Source organism: Microtus oregoni, unplaced genomic scaffold (genome assembly GCF_018167655.1).
Source record: "Microtus oregoni isolate MIOR12 unplaced genomic scaffold, Mior012 000082F_ref0000272, whole genome shotgun sequence".
Lineage (NCBI taxonomy): Eukaryota > Metazoa > Chordata > Mammalia > Rodentia > Cricetidae > Microtus > Microtus oregoni.
In genome coordinates, this window is record NW_024544542.1 from 917591 (window position 1) to 940862 (window position 23272).

At 49.1% G+C, this 23272-nt stretch overlaps 1 protein-coding gene across 3 annotated transcripts in view; it reads right to left on the bottom strand.

Annotated features, from left to right (window-relative positions):
* Window positions 1–771: 771 nt before the first annotated feature.
* The window catches only part of LOC121441856 (microtubule-associated protein RP/EB family member 2), a 142963-nt gene continuing 120462 nt past the window's right edge, over window positions 772–23272 (bottom strand). For all 3 annotated transcript variants that reach the window (XM_041643179.1, XM_041643178.1, XM_041643177.1), the window contains 3 exons: window positions 16605–16744; window positions 10973–11131; window positions 772–3817 (listed from right to left, as the gene is read on the bottom strand). In XM_041643179.1, the coding sequence (XP_041499113.1) occupies window positions 3743–3817; window positions 10973–11131; window positions 16605–16744 (374 nt within the window). In that variant the 3' untranslated portion in view covers window positions 772–3742. The remainder of the gene's footprint in view (window positions 3818–10972; window positions 11132–16604; window positions 16745–23272) is intronic.

The window sequence follows — 23272 nt, forward strand, 5'->3', positions numbered from 1 at the left end:
ACCAAACTACGGATAATGGGAAGAAGGGTGGAATCAGAGTCACTGGCAAACACAGAGATGCAAGATGAGAGTGCACTCCTGAGAAAAGGTACTAAGACATGGTTAAACAGATAAGAATTATGGGTTAAGTGTAAGAGTTATCTAGTAACGTGCTTGAGTTACTGACCGAGCATTTACAGTTAATATAAGCCTCAGTGTGGTCATTTGGAGGAAGCTACCAGATGGGGAGCTGGGGGATGGGACAAGAAACCTCTGTCTACACTCAGTCCTTTGTGGGTGGTACCAACTTGGGCTGGTGGTCCTGGTTCTATAGCAATGCAGGCTGAGGAAGCCAGTAAGCAGCACTCCTTCATGGCATCTGCATCAACTTCTGCCTCCAGGTTCCTGCCCTGTTTGAGTTCTTGCCTTGGCGTCCCTTAATGGACTGTGGACTCAGGATTTTTCAGCCAAATAAACCCTTTCCTCTCCAAGTTGCTTTTGGTCCTAGTGTTTCTTCACAGCAATAGTAACCTTAACTATGCCACTTGCTAAAATTGTTTCCTAAGTTCTTACAGTTGCTACATTTGACTTCAAATAAGAATCTGTACTTCCTGCTAAAACATTTATCCATCAACAAACAGGAACACGCCCTCCCTTCCCTGAGTAAGTCCCTAACAGAGTGGGGACTGATCTGTAAATCCACAACATCCTGTTACACAGACACACGCTCACTGGAAAGACAACTGTCAGGATAAGAATGTAGGAATCTGTAAGCCCAGGCAGCTTTTAACATATATTTTTTTTTATTAAATATGTAAAAAGGTCAACGCAAGTCAAGTTATTCACATCTTCAGAGACAAAGAGCTATCCTACCATGCGACAACAGTGGGCAATGTAAATGGGTGTGAAAGCATCTGAATAAGACCTCTTCATCTAGAATGCCATTACTTATCGATATTTATAATTAACAATACATATGTTTACATTCCTTTCAGTTTACATTTAATATATAACAAAAGCTTTATGGTGTACTATTTAGTGAAAGCAATCTGAATGCATATTAAACCTTAACGGAATAATGGAGACACTCACCAGGGAAAGGAGGGAGTCTTGGCTCCCTTCTGGGGTTTCCTTCTCTCAGTTCAACAGAATGTTTATTTATTTATTTACCTATTTCCTGCTTTTTCTACTTAGAATGAACATGAGCTTTCTCTTTGTCCCGTGCTTCGATCACTTCCAAAATCTAACAGTGATAACGGAAGCGCTATAATCAGACATCAGCGGGCGTGGGATGAACAAAAAAGAAAATTCAGACTTCCTGAGGGAGGAGGAGCAGCGCACACATGCTGGGATGCCTCTGGACCCAATATGATGTCAGGTGATTGGGAGAGAGCTTAGAGGCACGTGAGCCTGAATGCCAAGAAAAGAGAATGTGTCCCACCACCCATCAGCGGTGGGTGCCCAGAGGCAAGAGTTCCAGCCTAAGGATAGCTTGGAAATCGCTGTGAATGACGTCCCCCAAGCATCCATGGCATCGTCTGGGACTTAACACTTGAGAAGATTTTTAAGATGGGTATGGGAAGAAGAGGTACAGCTTGTCTCTAAATGGATGAATGGTCTGGCCCGAGGCACTGGGAAGGAGGAGGAGTATACCAGCTGGGAAACATTATTTCAGGCTAAGACATGTGGCCAGCAGGTCTCCAGCTAAGTAGTCCAGGGAGGTGAAGAAGAACGGGGTGCTTCCGGCAAGAGGCACTGGGAGAGCTTTATGCAAGTTTACCAGCCTCAAGAGGCCTGGGAGAAGACAAGCGCCTGACTCCCGGTACCCATTTACAGGAGTGTGGCTATAAAATCACCCAACCCTGGGCATTACTGAGATCTCCAGGGCAGGTAAAGCAACCACTCTGGTATCCATAAGTAGCTGTTCACTGTACCTCCTTATAATAGCTATTAAATAAACAAACAAAAACACAGTGAGTGAATAAGACAGACTCCGAAGAGCAACAAACCAGTAAGCCTGATGCTGCCCATAGCACGGCCACTGCCACAATCAGGCATGGGAGGATGTCACTGCAAGGAGCAAGGCCTTCCAGCCTCAGAGAGGTGAGCTGCTGCTGTAGGGCTGAGTGAGCAGGAGAGAGAAGGAAGGGGAACCAGACACCATGGAACATCTGTCCATGTCTGCACAGTGCGTTGTGACCATCTCAAGGACGCAAGCCATCTTCCCACAAAGACCTCATTATGTACACCTGGCTGGAAAGGGTGATTTCGGAAAGCCGTCTTTTGTTGCAAACTTCGATGCTAGAATTTAAAGTTAGCATTTCATCAGTTAATAAAGAACTTTCAAAGCTTTATGATGCATAATTCAGAAATTTATTTTGAGTTTTTTTTTTTAAGTGGAAGGTGGGGCGGGCACATTTGTTTCTTGTTTTTCTGCACTTGCTGGCCTAATGACCAGCGACAGGAAACCGAGAGTCAAAACCAAATGAAAGGAGGGAGCTAGGAGGGGCGTCATCTGCTAAAAGGGGGAGACAGGCAACGGTCAGGAAAGACACTAAGAAAATGTGCAAATGTTAGTCAAAAACAAGGAATGCTTTCAATTCACTAATGTCTCCTATTTTTTATGAATTGCCATGGTCGAGCAGATGTCAATGACAAGGGCCCCTGTGTTGCAGAGACAGGGAGGGTCCTTACTCCGGAAGGTAATGGGAGTCACTGAAACCATGCTTCTAATCAAGTCTTCATTTCCAGCTTTGCAGCCAGTCCCAACACGATGCGGAAGGCTGGCATGCCGGGTACACCCTCGATCCCCCTAATTCATGGGAATTGCAGGGCCTGGGTTGAAGCCCTCACAAAGGGGGAGAGGAATGAGGCGGGAAGGCTTGTGCCTTCTGAGACTCCCCCCGCCTTTGCAACTGCAGACTGCCAATGACAACATCTTGCGGGGAATGGACCCCCACCAAAGAGGACCCTGAGAAAAGAAAACAACACGAGAAGCTGGGAAGTGGGGAGGGTGGGCAGGGGTACACGGAGCCGAGGCGAAGCTGAGATGGTGTTGTCTGGGAGTGAATGTCGTCTGTGTGGTTGTCTGATATGCTGCTCTATCAACACTGCTGGGCCCTGAAGTCCTAGTTCTGAATCCATTCTTTTCCCCTTAGTGTTGTGAGTAGAGGGAGAAACTGCGTTTTCCCACGACACAAGCTACTGTCTTATGGCTTTCATATCAAGGATCTGTTTCCCTTTGTTCCAATTACTTAATCTGACCAAATTTATGATAGGAGGTTAGACTCGCAAACATCAAAGCACCACAAATGCGTGTGACATCTAGTGACACTGGGTTGAGAAATGCCAATATAAATACCATATATCAAATTACCATTGTTTCACACCAGGATAAAAAGGGGTGGTGGTGGTAGCGGTGGTGATGGTGGTGGTGGTGGTGTTGGGGTGGGAAAGAGCTGTTCTGGAAAGAAACAAGGGAAAGAGTAGAACCAATTTCAAGCAGCCGAGTGGTGAAGTTGAAGGTATGTGACCCTATGACCTCGCAGGTAGATGACCAGAAAGAACGGCCATCTGCTAACGCATCTTGGCAAAGGAAATGGAGACCAAGTGCAATGGTTGGCGATGCGACATCGCGGCGGATGGATAGTAACGGCAGGTTGGGAACAGCTGGTTTCTACTGAGCTCCAGGCCACACACGTTCCAATTCTCCAGAAGAAAAGTCCCTACACACGATGGAAGTGTCAAGAGCTGCTGAGGCGGTTCAGTACTCTTCTTGCTGCTGGGGCTGCTGGTCATGGGCTTGCTCCTCGGCTTCTGGCTCTTCTGTTTGGCCCTCCTGTGGGGGAGGGGACAGGTGTCAGCCAAACTGATTTCTGTGAGACCCTGTGAGGTGCCAGTCCCAATCACCATGAATCACCAAAACGCCAGGCTCTGGAGTACCCTAGACTCAGGCACAACTCAACATTCCAATGTTCCTAGCCTCCAGGTGTCAATGCTAGATACAGGGACATTCTCACATCCTTGTGCCATCTAAGGAGGATCATTCTGACAAGCGTAACTGTCAGGAGTTCGGGACCCATCTTCTCTACCAACTGCTCTGCAGGAGGTCGTCATAGGACACACTGTACTTTCCGACCCTCAGCAAGAGTCGCTGTGTCAGACACAGTGAAGTGTCTCAACAGCCGCGTGACTGCAAAGATCCCAGGCCCTTGCAGATGTGCAGGACTGTTGTCTCTCCCTCATGGCCCATGGCTCATGACTTACTGTTCCCTCTGAGGCTGTCATTTCTCATGACATCTAATGTCAGTATAAAGTAGACTTAAGACACCAAATAAAAAAAAAAAAAAAAAAGCAACTTGTTAGTTCCTGAGGGGAAGGAGACGGGTGACAGGCATTTCACAGGCTGATGTAGGCAAAGAGGCCCCTTTCAGCATTGTGCTCAGAAGCTCTGGCTCCAGGACCCTGTCGTGTTCTTTGCAGGGTGTGAGGCCCTATCTGCTTACCTTCTGCTCACTGACTGGGAAGCAGAAGGGCCAACGTTCCTTTGCTTGGCTCCACGAGGCCTACTTACTCAGTGAAGCGGATCACAGGCCTTACCTCAGCCTCAACTGCAAATCCTTCCTTTTTTTTGTTTTTTGAGGTCACAAAGAATAATTAGTTTTTTTTATCACCCAAGCAGAAACAGTGAGGCAATAGATAGTGGCTAACTGCCCTCAGGAACGGCACAGGACTTCAAGATGCAGTGTGGCATGCACACTGGCACGTGACACACTGACTTCTGGTCTGCCAAGCCCACACTCTTCCTGGCCCTATCGCGTGTAGCCTGGGACACACCGGTCAGGATCCAAGTCAGACAGGACTTCACCATCTCCCCGAGTCAGACACACACCTCCCTCTCTCCTGCATCTGTCAAGCTCACTTGGGGATGGGGATCAGCACTCACAAGCTTGGATCCCCAGAATTGCACAACAGAAGTCAGGCATCTCCCTCAGCTCCCCAAACAAAACTCACTTGGAATCTTGTTTGTCTGGAGCCGTTTCTATTGGAGCCTGACATTCTGGAGATGAGCAGCCGTGTTCAACTGAATCACGTCCCATTCTCTACAGCATTCAGTGTACGCCATGTCAAGAGGAAGAAGTCAGATTCCAGAATGGATCACCATGACAGAGACAAGCCAGGGCTGTACGGCACTTTCTCAGAGACCACATGTTACGGTTATGTGCACTGACTATGGAGTTCTCTGCCCAGCTCTGCAGTTTCTGACCTGTGAGGCTCTGGGCTTACAGGGCAACTGCTGGACTCAGTCTTCTTGACTGTATAATGTGGGCAACAGGAGTACTCAGGTAGTAGAGTTTACAGTGTGTCTTACCGATCAATTCAACAATGCATCCGTTTCACCCAACAGAGAATCCTGTGAGTTAAAACTGGTAATATGCTTAGCTGGATTTTTTTCCATAGTCAATATATTAAGTATGAGCAGTGATTAGAATTTCTTAGTGGGAAAACACTTTGGAATCTATTTCAGATGAACAATGAAAAGAAAGTTACCCCTTCTATAGCAGCCAAAAGTGCAAAGTCACATCAAACTGAAGACCCGAGACTGATTCTAGTTGTATCCCTCATTGGCTCTGGGTCAAAGGCCACAGTTTGGTAAATGTGAGCTCCGACTATACCCATCACCACACCGTTTTCACCTCTTAGAATCGTTCCGTCTTGAGAAGGTAAAAGCAAATATCCTTCTCTGTCTTTTCTTTTTCCGACCCTCACTCACACTCCGTGTCCTGGAGCTTTGCCATGGCTGCATTTTCGGCAACAGCCTCTGCCAGCCACTTTGCCCACTGCTTGACATGCATGGTAGTAGCCCTCTCGGTTTAAGGAATTAGGGCCTTGGCCAACAGCGGCACTGTCGGGCCAACCGGCAATGTGAATGGTCACAGATCAGGCAGCAGGTGCTGGCCCTGGTCAGAGCAGGTGGCTCTCTGCTCTAGGGGATATGTGGGAGGGTCCAGGGTTCATTCCCCACATAAAAACATACTTCTGGAAGCTTCTCTCACTATCCCTACTCCCATATTAATGGGTCCATCTTTCGTTCTCCCTTCTGTGTGTATTCTACTGGGCAACTCCCCAGCTTCCTCTGCAGCCAGGCTCTAGCCCCTACTACGCTGGAGATGCTGACTTACTAATTATACCAAGTCTTCAGTCCATTGTGCTGCCTTCCATATTGCAGCTAGCCCTCCGTTGCCTGAAACACACTTTTCTAACATGATTGTTTCTATGAGCGGTCTCAGACAGGAAATGCGCTTTGCATTTTACAGACAATCTCATCGTTGTTGGGAGTTAACTGTGGGATTACAGTTACTCCGTGACCGAAAGCAGGAGGACTGGGCTCCAGTAAGCATGCAGCCAGGAACAAGCGACAGGTTGTGATTCCTGGTGCCTAGTCAGGTCCCTCTCCTCAGATCGGGTCAAGCAAGGGGGTGGTTCTGTGGCCGATAGCTGGAGAAGGCAGTTAGTCCCCACACGCACCAGGCTGAAGTGTCAGTCATGGGCCATGGGAAGACTGCTGGAGACGCCATACGCCCACAGTGGCTGCTGATCTCTGGGACAGCTTATTGGGCAAGACTAGAATAAAGAGCAAACACGCCCTGTTAGCTGCTTTGCTCACGCTTGGGCACAGGCTGACTCAGGGCTCTCACAGGGCTACCACAGGCTCCCTGTAGGTGTCTACGTGAAACCTATGTCAAACACGGGACCCATACACTGGTGATTCACAAGACAGATACTGACATTTCCATGGCAACCCATTGCACTTCCTTAAATGCTTAGCTGTGAGTGATGTTACTATTTTTACTTTTGCCATCACCATACAAAGAGAGGAAGGTTGGGAGACAAGGTCAAAGAAGGGTCTTGGCCATGGTTGATGGAAAACGAGGTCAAAGGTCACCAGGACCTGATGTTCCTGCTCCCTACATGGGAAACACTTAGCCTTATCCCCCATTGGGTGCCAGCCACGGCCAGCTGTGCTTTTCCCTCCCAGCTTGGCTCTGTAACAGCTGATGTCCCTAGTCAGTCCAACCTCCAACACAAATGCCATCTTCACAGTGACATCTGCTGGGCTCTCCAGGCTGTGTGTGTCCCACACACGTTATTTATGTCTGATATCACATTTATCACAATCTGCCACAGTTTCCAGTCGGCCTTATCCCTGGTTGTCTCCCTCCTTAGGTCTGTGAGTTCTGAGGTAGTGGGTGTGTCTATCTCTGGATACCTAGCACTTCAAGTTCAGTGGAGTGCACAGAATTCCCAGTGACAGAAACACAGTCGTTTCCAAAAAGCACCGAGGAGAAAGGAAGTCTTTAGTTCATTTTAACAGTGGTGTCCATGACGGTCAGTATCTCTGAAAACGAGCAGCTGTTTATTAGCTGGTAGACCTCTGCTGACAGGATCCACATGGCAGCAGGCAGCCAAGGATACAGCTAAGGCACCTGTGGCCCCCAAGTGACACATGAAGTGTCAGGGAATGATACAAGGACGTAATGAGAACCATAAAGAGACACTATACACCTGGCTAGCAACCTGTTCTGGAGCCTTCCACGAGGTTACCACACTTCCAAACTGAATAACCTCCTGACCGTGCTGCTCTAAACTAGATTTTTACATCTTATAAGCATCATATTTGGGGACTGTGTGACTCTCAGAGTCGGAGACCAGTAGTCACCAGCAAAAGAAGATTCAAAGATCACTTATGGGAAGAGATCACCCATCAAATCCTTATCCTGGGAAACCAAGCCATGCTCACACTGTTTAGACAAAGAGGTCTCACGACAATCCAGCCTTTGATTCCATCTTCCATCCACCTCCGGGAAAGCTAGCAGCTGGACACCTCTGCCACCTCGGGCAGTTACATACACTCATGCTGAAAGCCGCAAACAAAATGTAGATGTTTCTTCCTGCATCCCAGACACATCAGACTCACCCCTAGGTGTGGAAATGGCCCAGAGCAGGATGGCCTACAGTATCAGGGCAAGCACGGTGGGACTAAAGGAAGCTCTGGGGGTTGTGGGTGGTACTGTACCATGACACAGAGGCCACCGAGCATGCATTTCCAAATAATGCTCTTCAAGGGTAGGCAGCCACTGTCTTAGACCCACTCTTCTCTAGGGCTGTCTGTGCTTCAGGGAGGCAGCTATGCTCCTCAGAGAGGGAGGTGGATGCTTGAAGTCTCTGAGGTTTCTTAGGTGACTCCTTGAGCCTCTAAAAAGGAAGTAGAACAGACTGGGCCAGCTGTGCCAGAGCCTTTTCACAGAGCATGTATTGTGTGCATGTGTGTGCATGTGAGTGCATGTGTACATGCATGTCATGTGTGCGAGTGTGTATATGTGTGTGTACATGCATGTCGTGTGTGCGAGTGTGTGTATATGTGTGTGTGCATGCATGGCAAGTATATACTCACCCAGCATGGTGTGTGCACATAATCTTTCCTCTTCTTACTGTAGAAACAAGGTCTAGAAACCCAGGTCTCGGGTCTTGTCCTGCTCTAAGCAAGGATTCTGGTATAGTGTGGATCAAATGCCTTATTCTCCGTGGGAATCTCACTGCAGCCTGATGCCTCTTGGGAATTTTCCAGACACAGAGTTGCAATGTAATGTATCCCGAACTCAACACACTAAGCCAAGGGGCTGCATGAGGAGACAGTGCCGCAGCTGCACACAGGGATGCAGCCTATTTCCCTTCAGGGAAACACCTCACAAAAGAGCAAACCCCACCCATACATTCCTCAGAGATGGGAGAGCAATGGGCTCAGGATTCAGATTCTAGTTGCTTACAAAGTACTGAAGCATTTTGCTGCCTCAGTTTCTCTACTGAAGGGAGCTGACGGATCTGATAAAGTATTATACATAGCACAAAGGCCCCACTCCAGGCGTCTGAGGGAAGCTCCAGTGAACCCATTCAGCCTGACTCAGCGAAGGAGCTTTAACCTCTGTGACCGTGTCCACAGTACAAGAACTGTTCTGTGGCTCGAGTGGGTGGCAAGGTGTGCCAGGGTGTGGGGGGACTGGAACGGCAGAGCGAAACTGAGTGTGGACATCCGGGCAGGACCTCCTCCAATCACACTCCGAGTTCTCGCTTCGGGATCACCTGTCGGTCCTCAGCCAGGAATTCATACAATGCCCCAGGCCAGATTTCAGCACAGGTCTCCCTCCTGGGACCAGTTCTGGCTTTGAAAAAGGGTTTCGGATGGGAAGACCCAAGCAAGCCTGTTGGCCTTGCTCCTGCCAGCACCCACGGCCACAGATGGCAACCCTATGCACTCGGCCTCCCAGGATCTGAAGGGCTCCTCTGATGTCATCTCTAGTAAGCTTCAGAGGCAGCCCCAGTAACTGATGTGCGCCTGCCAGAACACATTACGTACATTCTCAACGGCTGCTACAAACCAGCCACTATGCTGAGAGTCACATTCTGTGACATCATCATGGTCTCAGGGACTTAACTAGGCGGAGTCCCGAGGCTTCAAAATCCACACATTGAGCTACTCGTCACCCAGAAAGAAGTTAAAAAAAAAGGAGAGAGAGAGGAACGAAAGCACGGTGGGGAGTTCCCAAACCTGGCACAGTTCCTGTAGCTGGTGGACGTTCCAATGCTAGGATTTTAAGCCAGATGTGGAGAAAACATCTGCCTTTGGCTGGAATAAGACAAAATAAGCTTTCAGGTGGCTTGCTGTGGTCTGTGGAAACATGTGACTCCCCCCAGTTCCCTCTGCAGCCCACAGGCCTCCAGGTCGGAGAGCCAAACACTTGAGCGGCTTTGGCCTGGGGTAAGGAGACCCTCAAGCCCAGCCTTGGCATCTTGCCTCCCACGGCTCAGCTCGGTAGAAAGGGGAAGCTCCAACTGGTATCTGACTTCTGCCTTGGGGCCAGGCTTCGCCTCTCGGCAGACACACACTGCACTGACTCACCGAGGTCTCTGTAGTTTATCCTGCCTGTCAACTGTTTGGTCCGCAGCATCCTTCCCTACCCGTGTCCATTGTTCTCAATTCCTTTCTCCTTCCCCTTTTTCCTCTTCTTTTCCATTTCTTTTCTTTCCTTTCTCCCTCCCTCCCTCCCTCCCTCCCTCCCTCCCTCTCTCCCTCCCTCCCTCCCTTCCATCTTCCTTTCAGGACAATGTCTCACTATGTAGCCCTGGCTGGCCTGGAACTTGCTGTGTAGACAGGCTGGCCTCAAACTCAGAGATCCACTGGCCTCAGCCTCCTGAGTGCTGAAATTAAAGGCATGTGCCACAATGCCTGGTTTTCATTTTGTTTTTTTAAAAACAGGGTCTCACGTAGCCCAGGGCAGCCCTGGATTCACTATGTATTCCTGACACTCCTGCCTCCATCTGCCAAACGCTCCGATGACAGCTGAGCCCCACCACGCTCAGCACACCTCTTCGTTGCCTTCAAGAAGCCACATCCCGGATCTCCCCCTGCACCCTTGCTCAGTGACAGGTCCTCCCTACAAAGAAGTGTTTTCAGTAAGGTCTGTCCACGGTCTGGTCTGTTTTGGCAATGAGGAACAAAAGCAACCAGCTATGTGATTAAAACAGACAGCAGTGGGGCTCAAAGGGATGGGAAAAGTTTTCTTCTCACTTAGCAATCCTCAGAAAGCAGACCTTCGTACAACCCCTTCCCTGTTCATCTCCTCAAAGCTGAAAAGTGCCTGGGGTCTGGCTGTGTGTTTCACAGCCCCACCTCTGCCAGATGCCTCCCAGGCTAACCTGAGGCTGCTCATCCCGCAGGCATGGGAGAAAGAACAGAGATCTTGATGACGAACAGACTCATTTCTCTGGAACCATCAAGGCTGCCAGCTAAGTTGTAGCCTCCTCAAGACCCCAGGGAAGTACTTACGACGGAGGATGTGTTGCACTTTGAACAATAGTTTCAGAACTCAGGAGCTTTGGTAGGTAATATAAATAATTAAAAACAAAGAGCGGAGGAGTGTGGCTTCGCACGCACCTGCTCGTCTGAAGCATAGAGTACTTCCATTAGTCGCTGCACAAGGTCATCGTTTTCCTGCCCATGTTCCTGGCACAGCACTTCGATCTCTCTCAGCTTCCCGAAGTAGAAGTCCCTCTCCTTCTCCACACCTTCTAGGGCAAGTTTCAACGAATGTACCTGCAGGAGAGTGGGGTGGGGAAGAAAACCCCGAAACAGAGTAAGAAGTGTGACCCGCTATGTCTGCGCGCCACGATGCTACATGGAGCCGGACACAGAAATAAATGGAAATGTAAGTGTAAGGGAGAACCAGCAGGCCCGGAGTCCAGTCAAGAGCATGCTGGCCACTTCTGCTGCTGTGAGTGTTTATCAGTCAGTCAGGGTGGACTATGTACCTGCGTAGCTGTATCTGAGCTTACACAGCCTTTCTTTTCTTGGTAACAAGGGCTGGACCACATCTTGTTGCTATGGTTAAGGATATCGGCATCTCCCCAGTTCTTATGCTGGAATCCTACAATGTGATGGCCTCAGGAAGCAGGGCCTTTAGGAGCTGAACGAGATTTGTTTATGCAAGAAGCCTAAGGGATCCTTCCACCTTCTCAACATGAGAAGACCAAGAAGACTGGGTCTTGGCTAAACAACCGATCTGCGGCCACTTTGATATTGGACCTCACAGGCTCCAGAATGGTAAGAAATAAAATTCTGTGGCTCACAAGCCACCCAACATAAGATGTTTTGTTACAACATCCCAAACAGACTCAAAATACTCCTTTTTAACCTACTGGGGAGGGAGATAAGAGAGTTGTATTTTGTTTCTTTTATTTCTGTTTTGTTTTTCGAGACAGGGTTTCTCTGTGTAGCCTTGGCTGTCTTGGAACCCACTGTGTAGAGCAGGCTGGCCTCAAACTCACAGAGATCTGCCTGCCTCCGGAGTGCCGGGATTAAAGCCTGGATTACCACTGCCTGACTGAGAGTTGTGCTTTTGAACTAACCCTTCCTTCAGATCATTGATATTGAGAGCCACTCCTAAAATGTGAGTCAGAGCAGACAAATGCAGTCCTATGCAAGGGCAGATCCTGGTGCACCCAGAGCATGGGGCAGGAGTGGAAGGCCGGCTGGGTCAGTCCGCCTCCATTTGTCCAGTCCTGGCTTTGTGTGTATCACTGCAGGGCAGGGTGGTGGAGGCTGCAGACAAACATGGCTCGCAGTTCTGCCATGCCCTAGAGGTGGGCTTAGGGACCTTCGAGTGCTGTGAAGTTGTGAACTTCCGGGTCAGTGCAAGCCACAGGCTAGAGCCAGCAGCCAAGGCAGGACCACAACACTGACAGGGGGGTGGGGGTGTTGTCTGTACCGAAAAGGCTTGCCGACTTCAGGGTGCAACTCTCTGACATGCATAACAGCTACACACAGGTCCAAACTATTCCCTGTTCCTGGAGAACCTTCTATTTTGTATTACTTTATTCATTTACGTTTATGCAGAGCAAAGATTCTAAATGAGGGGTCGTGACTCTGCACTGGGTTGTTTGACTGAACGGAAGTGGGATTACAAAACTATCAGGCAACAGCAGAAACTTGTGCTGTTCATCAGTTAAAACTGATTAGAGATAGAATGCACGGTGGACTCGAGGTGTTTCTGGCACAGCTTTCCTGTGCGGCACCCTGTGACTTCACTGCAGCCGTGGTGGGGAGCACCTGACACCGCACCATGCACGCTGTCAGCCCACACATGCTGCCTGAGGCGCCTCACCTCAGATGGGAGCTTTCCAAGGCTCGCACTGCACACATTGTTCTTACAGAAACACGCTGGTATAATTACAGAAAACAAACACTAACCCGTCCACTGTCACTCCCTAACAAGCAAGAAGCAAATTAGTTGGCTTGTCTGGTTCTGTCAGACAAAGAAACACCACTTCATTCGAGTGCAAACTTGCCTTTTTTTGTTTTTTTTTTGGAGACAGTCCTGTCTGGCCTTGAACCCACTGAGATCCACCTACGTGCCTCTGCCTTCTGAGTCCTGATTAAAGGTGTGTGCCACCATGCTGGCTCCAAAGAACTATTTTAAGATAAAATTTCTTTATGATTTATGACTAGGTCATTTGTTTTGTTTTCCCCTTTTATAGTCCTATGAACCCGGGGTCGCTTGAAATTTCTGGAGGGAAAAGAGGTTGTGGGTGCAGATGGCTGAAGAAACCTTGGCATAGCAAACACTGGGGAATAAAATCTCATGGTTTCTTTTAGGTGAAGTTTGCTTCACCTAAAAAAAAAAAAAAAAGAAATCCTGCACATTATTTTTAGTAATTACTTTTGAGGTGTAAAATCTCCTTTTTTTGTTTATTTATTTTTTAATAAGTTGGGCTTTGGGTGTGTGATCTCTGGAATTACTGACATTCAAACACATACTGGTACATATAGCCATTCCTTTACCCCATATCTGGCAAACAGTTCTATGCTGGGAGGAGCCCTTAGTCTGATCTCACGGATGCCCTCATGCAAGCACTTCCAATGAAGTGTGGGTTCAGTTAGTTAAGCCTGACTTTTTATTCCTGTTGAGACTACACACCTGCAAACACACACGGTGATCAGCTTGCACTTCAGAAACAGGAAACCTCCCTGGTTCTGATCCCATCTCTGACCCAAACCAAGCAGAGATATTCCTTTAGCTCCTTTCCACAGATGCAGCTCAGAGGAGAGTTTACTGTGACCCACAGATCGGGGGTCAGAGGGCATGGTCTGTGGCACCTGGAGCCAGCCACAGCTGCTTGTGTTACATGGTGCTGGCCAGGAAGTAGCAACCCAGAAGAGAAGTGGGACTGAGCTACATCCTTCGAGGCCTACCACATTCCAGCGAGGCCTCAACTTCCGGTTTCCACAACCTCCCCTGACAGCACAGCCGGCTGGGAACCAAGTGTTAAAACACACAGTGGAGGATGGGGTGGAATTCGCATCCAAATCCCAGCAGGCACAGCCAACCTACAAAATCCAGGCTGTGCCTGTGGACTGCGGTCTGCACAGCACACCAAGGCTTTTGTGGAAACACTCAGCGTGAGCTGGGTCAGGCTGGCATTCCTGATATGTTAGCAAAGGAGAATGAACCCATCAATACCTGTCCCCCCCAACCTAAAAACTGATGTCAGCTGGTAATGGTGGTGTGCACCTGTAATTCTGATATTCAAGAGACTGAGGCAGGTGAATCGCTGTGAGCTCAGATCCAGATTGGTCTACAAAGTAAAAAAAAAAAAGCAAAAAATTCTGGCAGTAGCTACTTTAAAGGAACAAAGATCAGCTAGCAAACACAATTCCGTCCGAATGGTGCCACCAAGAGACAAATGGCCAGCCAGCCTCATCCCTCACGGGTCACAGATGCCTAGGTGACAGGCTGAGGAAGTCATGTTCAAAGGGCGAAGTTGCTTTCCTAACTTCCCAGCAGTGTCCAGACTTGGGTCCCCCAGAGGCCCCGTGACACAGTGGCTCCAATCCATTTCCTGCAGGCTAACCCACTGTCCAGAAAGTCTCATTTATGCCTCTTCCTTCCGTCTCTTCCGCTTCTCTGCTATCACTGGAGTTGTGGGGCACAGTGTGCTTCTGCTGTATATCATGGGAGACTGCCTGAATAATGGAACGGGGCCAAGTAAATGAAAATTCTTTAAGTTTATGGCAGTTGTCGCTTTCTCTATTACCACCATAATTCACGCTTCTGCTTCTGCATTTCCACCAGGCCTCTCCGGGTCCCTGTGTTCTCCGTTCCAATACTGGGACCCTCGTGTTGCTACCACCCACGACCCTCAGGGTCTTCCTCCTGGAGGCTTGAAGGGCCAGCAGTTGGACTCAGGTCACCAGGGAAACGAACCACGATGAGAACTTGGTAAATACCTGTCCAGTTTAGGTTGTGCTTTCCCTGCCTTCTGAAGGACAGAGTGGACGTAGGTATGAAGGTGTTGGGGACAAGAAGGGGAACAAGGCCTCTGGTAGAAGTACTCCAGGAAGGACAACAGGTAGACCATTCCCCGCTCCTGCCACTTCCGTCCCCTCTTGACTGGCACCAGGGATCAGCAAGGCATGTTGGAACTAGACCCCCTGCATGTGATTTGAGAGCTGAAGGAGACCTAGGAGCAGCCACAGGGAGAGGAGGCAGCTGACTCGCGGAAGCCACGAAGGACTGGAGACATCTAGGGAACTGGAGTTTTCCATGTGGTCAGAATTGGGTCACTGGGTTGGAACTATGCTGAGGTGGACGGAGAAGGTGTGTGTGTGTGTGTTTGTGTGTGTGTGTGTGTGTGTGTGGTGTGTGGTGTGTGTGGGGGTGTTGGTCAGGAGACCTGAGTGCAAGTTGCTAATGATAAAGAAAGTTTTGAGCTGCTTTGGGGCAGAGGCATAAATCCAGGGCTCTAGAGCACGGTGAACCCAGGCCTGATTTTCACCTTCCACCTGGGCTCGTGTCACCGTCCACTTGGGCTTGCGTGAAGTCTCAAGCTTACGGCCGAGGCTCATTAACTGCCTTTCTCCCCCTTTCTTTAACTCTGAGCAGAAGTCATTACTGGAAAACGCCTGGCCCCCGATAGACGATCAGCAGATAACTAGAACACGCCCGGTTATCCAATCAGAGTCCTAAGGGGACTTAAGATTTTACCTGAAGTGCTAACGCGACCAACTCAAAGCCTGTGGGACTCTGTACTGGAATCCTGACTGAGAATACACAATTATTTATAAACAAAACAAAATAAAACGACTGTTCTCGGACTCTTGCCTTATCAAGCAGAAGATGAAGGGCTAGGCCAGGCTCAGTTTGTGGCTGGGCACAGCCTATGGATCTGCAGTGAAAGGTTCCTTCCCAACGGGGGAGACCTGGGGCGGGAAGCAGGAGGCTTTACAGTGGGCACCGCACTGCCCAGTGGTTTAGTAACCTTAAGCTGTATTACTCTAGGCAGAATGGAGTATCATGAGTTAGAAGTCATTTTGGATCAAACCCAGAGCCTCCTGTGTGCTAGACTGGTGCTCTCCCACAATGCCACACCCCACCCTGTACTTAGGGTTTCACCTTGGAAATGTCAGCTGGTGTAGCTAGGCTTACCATAATTATCAGAGGGCTGATACGTTGGGAAAATTTCTATTTAAAACACAGATGTTGCCTTTTAGGGCTCCCAGGCACCCCACTTCTGACACTGTAGAGAGGGCTGGGTTTTTTTTTTTTTTTGGTCCGTTTATTCATTTGTTTAATTTCAGTACAAAGTTCTGATGTTAATAGGCTTTGAGTGAGGGGACAGTATCATCCATCTTGCTATCATTATGCCCCCGGAATCAAGCACAGTGTCCACCACATAAAAGAGGCTCAACCCCTAGCTGTTGAAAAAAAAAAGGGGCGGAGAGGGAGCCAGCTGAACGCTAATATAGCCATAACACTTTTCAGACTGGCCGGGAGCGGGCAGGGAAGGCCTGGGGTTCAGGATGGAAGGATAACCTGCATCATCTTCCACATCCTCACACGCGGTGTCAGCTCTGTAACTAACAGTGCTCCTCCCCAGCTGTGGAGTCTCCCTTCTGGAGCAGATCCTCCTGGTCTCACCTTTTCTCCCTTCCCCCAGGCCTGTGGGTGTGACTTCCTCACCCCTCGCAAACAGCACTGTTCCCAGAGACTTGGGTGGAGACAACGTGTTACCTGCTCGTTGAGCTGTATGACCTGTGTTTCTAAATCTTTGTCAGATCTGGATGCAGAGCCACTGGATGAAGCCCTTTTGGCAGACGAGGGGCGAGAAGGTGTGGATCCCGGCTTAGCTGCTGGGCTCGATTTAGCCGCACCTAGAAGCAAGCAGAGTATACTATGAGTAGAGCCAACATTAAAAGACTTTCGTGTAGAATGAGAATGCATGATATAAAACGAGCCTCCTACATGCTACAGGCAATGTGCCAACCCCCCCCCCCCCCCCGTACAGTCAGAAGCGAAGCACACCAGCAAGTCCGTGTCCTGTGACAACTGCACACTAAACCTCAGAACAGCCGCTCCTCAAGAGGAGGTTAACCCCTTCCCTCTGGGCCTAAAATCACAGCTACAGTGAACCTAAGAGGAAAGGCTTTAGGGGCTGGGGAGCTAGCTCAGTGAGTCAGTGCTTACTGAAGAAGCCTGAGGAGCTGAGATCTGCGGAACCCCTGTGAAGCCAGATATGCTAGCCCAGGGCTCCTCCTGGGAGAGGGGAGGTGGAGGCAGGAGACTTCCTAGAGGCTCACTCAGGGACAAACATGGACAGCGAGCGAACCAATGCCAAGTTGTACTCTGTCCTCCACCACATACGTGTACCCCCCCATAAACATGTGTTCACATATCACATACACATGAATGATAGGAAATGTTCTTCAATCATCACACAGAATCGCTGTACGTGTGTTTTTAAGAGCAAAGGCCCCAATGACAGGTTCAAACCATAGAAGAAATGCTGGCCCAAGGTATGTGCTTCCTTTTAGCATACCCTGTAGCTCCCGTGACAGAGGAGGGGCAATGACATCTCCATGGCAACGAGCACCCTGATGTCCAATCTCGGTTTCTAAATGTCACTCTTCAACAGAAGGGCTTCTTGAGAAGCTGCTGCTGACAGGGATGGTGCAGAACTGGAGAGGTAAGCTCAGGACAGTTTGTGGCAAGAAGCAAAGACACACTCAAGGCAAGGGACATGAGGACCAGCTTGGAAGGGGCAGTCTGCTTAGCACAAAGAATAGTGGCTGTATCTTATGAAATGCCTTGGGCACATGATGAGGGGAAGGACGAGAGGAGTATACAGGGTGTACAGACTGAGCACCAGGGAATGCCGAGGAAACGCTAGAAGAAACACAGATCTGTAGTATCCCTAGTAACCCCCCAAGCTGCCCCTTAATGGGTGTGGAGGCATTTGATGGGAGATATGACAGGGAGAAACCTTCACAGTGGGTAAGTTCTGGGGTCAGCACCATAGCCACAGGGTTAGCGAGTTATTTCAGGTGAACGGTCACCCACCCGACACTCAACCCACGGTGGACTTACTGTCCAGAACATAACACAAGACACCAGAGGAATGGCTTCTGGAGCCAAAACAGAAGCAACTAGGTATATGGAGAGAGTTCATGTGCCTCTGAGTAAGAGCTGAGCCACTCCTGGGGCCCACCCCTTTGTTTTGAACACAGTCCCAGACAGGCAACATTCCTGGTTTCCCTGTCTGCAAGTATCTCCCGTGTGTTCCCTCCACCCAATTAAAATTTCCACCACAATCTCGCATCCTCTCCCCTTCTAGAAGGTTCTTAGAGGGCAAGGAACAGTCTTCTTCACGTCAGCAACCCCAGTGCCTTGTAAAATGTTAGGCTAAATATGTTTGGTAAAGGAACCACTTTAGATAAATAGATAAAGAAGCAATTAAAACTTGGCTATGCAGCTTCCAACTTCAGTTTCCAGTTTTCCCGACAGAGGAAAAGGATTATAAAAACAGGCACGGAGCAGCAGCTGCAGGTTTCAACCAATACCTTAATTACAACGTAGTCAGCAGGAAGGCTGTAAAATTTATATGGTGTGTCTTCAGGTGCCTGGAGACACGGGATACAGATGGGAGTCTTACGCACCTCTGAGAAGCCTTGACAGTGTCACGGCCTTTAAATAACATCTCCTTTGTTACAACAGGGGGAAAAGAATCTTCTTTGAAGACGCCGGGGAAGGGCGAAGAGATTTGAAATGGTTAGGCTGTGAATGACTTAAATTGGTCAGTGTTTGGAAAGGGTCAATCAGTGCGGCCCAGAAACCCTCCCTATGCACAAAGCGAATGAGGGACCCCAGGGAGTTATGGCTGCTTGGAACGGGCAAACTGCTGTGAGACCTTTCCTCTTTGTTGAAGCCCAGGCTGAATTCTTCCAGCACCTAACTTCTCGGTTCTACCACACGGCTTCTCTGGCTGTAAACAGACTGATGAGGGAGAAGACAGGGAACACAGTGACCTTCTCCAGACAGCCACTGGGCTATCATCAGGGAAGGCCACTTTTGCAACCATCAAGCCCTTTCAGGTGACTTTAAAAAGCAAGACTGACATTTTACTAGACAGGGAGTCTAATGGAAAGACTGCAAAGAGGAGAGCTTCTTATCTAAGAACCCGTACGAAGGGGTTCACCACAGCCATGAGCAGGGGCTGCTAAAGTGATGGAGATGCAGTCTCTCCCAGACTGACAGTCACTTGCGATGCCCAGACACGGTGCTCTTGGTCTTCTTGGGAACAGGCCAGTGTTCTGGGATGCCGTGCCTGCCAAGAGTGTGCGTGAGGCAGTCTTTCCTCTGTATTCAGCGTTCTCCTCCCCTTTAGTCAACCCTGCGTCCTTTTAGTAACTAGGGCTTCCATCCTTCAGGTCTCTGCTTGTGCTGTCTCATCCCCTGGAGGCCACAGTGCCTTGAACATTTCCTCAGAGGCTGTACGAACCACACCAACGTGACGACACTGGATGCTTCTTCTTGCATGGGGCATAATTTCAGGGATGCTGGAGCTGCATCTATCTCATTTGCCACTGACAAGTGCAGGAAGTGCAGCAACTACAGCAAGTGCAGCTCCTGACCTGGCCGCATTCTGTGCACTGTCGGAGTTGCTAGGTACCGAGCAGAGGCAGTGAGTCAGCAATGACACCCAGGCAGGTTTGAGGCACTGATGCCAACGTCAAAGTCTGGCTGCAAGAGCCAACATGAACGAAACCATTTGGGCGTCAGCCTTCCAGCTGGGCTCTTCTGATGTTTCCTTTCCAGGCCCCCTTTGTACGTTACAGTGTGGGGCTCCTTCCATGTGGAATCTGGCCAATCCACTGAGAGAGTGAGTGTGGCCAGCTGATGCTGAAATGGGGTAGGAGCCAGGTAGTTGGTGCTGGGCTGCCACTGGCCTCTTGAGGACCACAGAAAGGCCTTCCTAAGAGAGTACATATATACTCTCCAGGTCAGGCAGTTCTTCCTAAGGAGGTCATCAAAAGGTAACTAAGCTCAAGTCACTAGGTAGTCACGCCCTCACATTCTGACATCAGTTCAAAAAGAAAAGTATCCAAGAGAGGCAGAAGGTTGGTAAAGCTTGTCAACACAGAGCCGCCACTAACTATGACTGCAGGACCAGACCAAATGTAAATTTAAAACAAACTTAACTGTTAGATAAATAGGAGAGGGGAATGGTAAGCCGATCTACAGGCCATGGAGGCTGGGGTGACATGACCTGTATGTCATAGGAGAGAGGCCAGAGCTGGTGGTAGAGTGGCTACAGCCACACAGCCTCTCAGAAAAACTGTCTTTTCTTTGTGGAAACACATCCTTGCTGTGGACAGAGGCCAGCAGACCTCTCTGAGGGTCTGATTCTCCAAGCCCATGGGCTCAGCCTTAAAATAACGCTGGTTTCTTGGGTCCTATAGAGGTCAGTTGATACCCAGAAACCAGGTCTTTCATGCTGGCCTACATGAACATCTATCTCTTAGGGATCCCTGAGGTGAGAAAGAGGAAAACATGAGAATCAGACTTGGGGTGTCAGTTGCTCCACCACACACACACCCACACACACACCCACACCCACACCCACACACACAATTCTGATTAGGTTGTTCCGAGAGAAGCAAACAGAGAGAAATCAATGACAAGTGAGGACGAAGCACTGAGGGACAAACAGGGAGAAAGTAACGAATGAGGACATCTTATTCTTCAGCATCTTCTCATACATCAGAGTGTTACACGGAAAGCTTCCTTCAGAAGGATGCATAGCAAGTACACTAACACCTCACGTGACACACTGAGAGGGACACACTTACCCTCACACAGCTCAAACACCCAGAGAGCTGCGACAGGTAAAGGAGGTGAACGCAGCCTGTGGCTTCCACACTCACTGACATGAACTCCCTGGCATCTACACTTTCTTCCGGAGTATGGAGGAGTAGGCAGTCTCCTCAAGCTCTCCACATCCCCTGTCAGCTCAGAACAGTTTCTGTTCCCTTATTAGACATGCCTCTGTCTTCTTCCTTCAAAGAACTACAATCTAAAGTCTATCTAACTTCTAGGGCCAGGTATTTTTATCTTATTTACTGGGACCAATCATCCTAAGGATGTTATCAAGAAAACATAGTTATCAATACCTGTAAAGTTGCCAGGTGGTGGCACATGCCTTTAATCCCAGCACTTGGGAGGCAGAGACAGGCGGATCTCTGTGAGCTCGAGACCAGCCTGGTCTACAGAGCGAGTTATAGGACAAGATCCAAAGCTACAGAGAAACCTTGTCTCGAAAAACCAAAAAGAAAAAAAAATCTGTAAAATTAGTGTTGGTGTAAGACATTTACATAAATTACAATTGTTTTTCCATCTCCTCAAGTAACCCAGGCCACGTCTAGTGTCTGATCCTGGCTTTAGAGATGAAGGTCCTCAATGGCTATTTTCTTAGCAACCCAAAGGCTCAACTCCACCAGAGATTCTGTTTCTGTGTCTTCCCAGGTCTCATGCTTCAAGGATGAACACGTGGTACACACTGGCATCGTGGCTTTTAAAGGCAAGGCAGCCACTCTGGCTACAATTCAGATACAGCTTTTTCCTTACAGCTATCAATCACTTGAATTTCTTTCAAGCTGCGTTTGATGATGTCCTGAGACCACAATTAGCAGAAGCCCTGTTTTCTACGCAATTGTTCTGCCCTTAAGCTTTTCTCCTCCCCCTTAATTTTCCCTTTCAAAATAAAAAGGGGTTTCAGAAGGAGAGGAGAATGGACATAAACTCTGTTCGAGTCCCTGTAATTCTCAAAAATGTCCCCACTGGAGACGGACGTGATTCACAATGCCTGACTCTGAGCGGTCCCATCTTAATTAATGCTTTTAGGATTGGGGCATACATATGATTCTAAGGGATTTTAACCATCGCTGTGAGGAGTGAGAGGTCTGACTCAGGGCCTGGGGGAAGCCCGAGCATCGCTGTGTCTAATGTCTGTAATTAGACACCAATGTCCTGCTTGATGTGTGTGGAAAAGGCTGCCTTTTGGAGCAAGGAGGCTGAATAGGTTCAGAAGGGAAACACAAATGAAAGTGGTGGAGTCGTCTCTGCCCTTCCCAGCCAGGACTGCAACTCTATTAGACGCTATTAGAACTGGAAATGTCTCATAACTTGTTGTACTACTTTCACCCAAATCATAAACTGAGGGGAGCTAACTACACATCAGAACCTTGACAAGGACCATGTCCATGTTAACACCAATGTATGGACACACACACACCCCTGCGCACAAAGCTCCCTCCTCCTCACTTTGAGAGACTGGCTCCACCCCCACAATCTTCATTCACTTAAACCCCACAGGACAACCGAAGCACAGCAGGACGATAACACGCCACAAATGCATTGATCAGTCATTCCTGGACTGGACGAATCTGAACTCGCTTCCTCATCCCCAGCACCTTGTCTTTTACTTGTGATAACGAACTTGTTTTACACTCAAACAAAAGAAACAAAAGGTGGCGGGAGCAGTTGGGCTGCCCTGTTGAGAGAAGCCCCATGGATGCAGGAAGGTCTTCCCTGTGATTACCAGAGCCGTCCGCAGAGACAAGCAATTCTGTAGGATACTGATTTCTACAAATCCAAGCTCTAAAGAATCTGTCTTTTCTTTCAAAAATGGCAGCATCCCTTTACTTGGTAGACCGCCATTAATTTTACTCTGAGAGGGGGAGAAACGTCACCATCTCAGTGGTGGCCAGGGTTCAATCCCAAGCAGACTTTAGCAGGGTTCCAGGGGACCCCTCGGTCACGAGTCTATTGACAGCCTGCAAGCAGCAATTAATCCCGAGCCCTTCTGGCTCTGTCTCCACTAACACGGCCTACGGCAAAACCTGGCTGCCTCGCCTTCCAGCTCAATACCAGCCTGTAACAGAGCAGCTCACAGAGAATGAACCTCCCTGACCTGTGGGGATAAAGACCTGGCATGACACTAGGCGTCCCTCAGCTCATCTTGGGGTGACAGCAGGATCTGGCACTTACTAGCAGAGCCCTGTGGCCCCATGGGTCTAAAGAACCCTGGACCTGGGCTTGCTAAGTTGGATGACTGACTGCCACCTTAGACAGGAAGAATAGTGTAGTGTCCAAGGTTGGGAGGAGGACCTGGGAAGAACACAGAACACTCGGGGATGTAGAGAGCTGGCTCGGTGGTTAGGAGTGCTTGCTGCCTTTGCAGAGGGCCAGGCTCCCAGAACTTACATCAAGAGGCTCATTACCACCTGCAATTCTAGGTCCAGTGGGATGTGTCATCCTCTTTTGGTCCCCCAAGGCACCTGCATGCATGTGGTGTGCTTAAACTCATGCAAACACACACACACATTAAACAAACAAATATATCT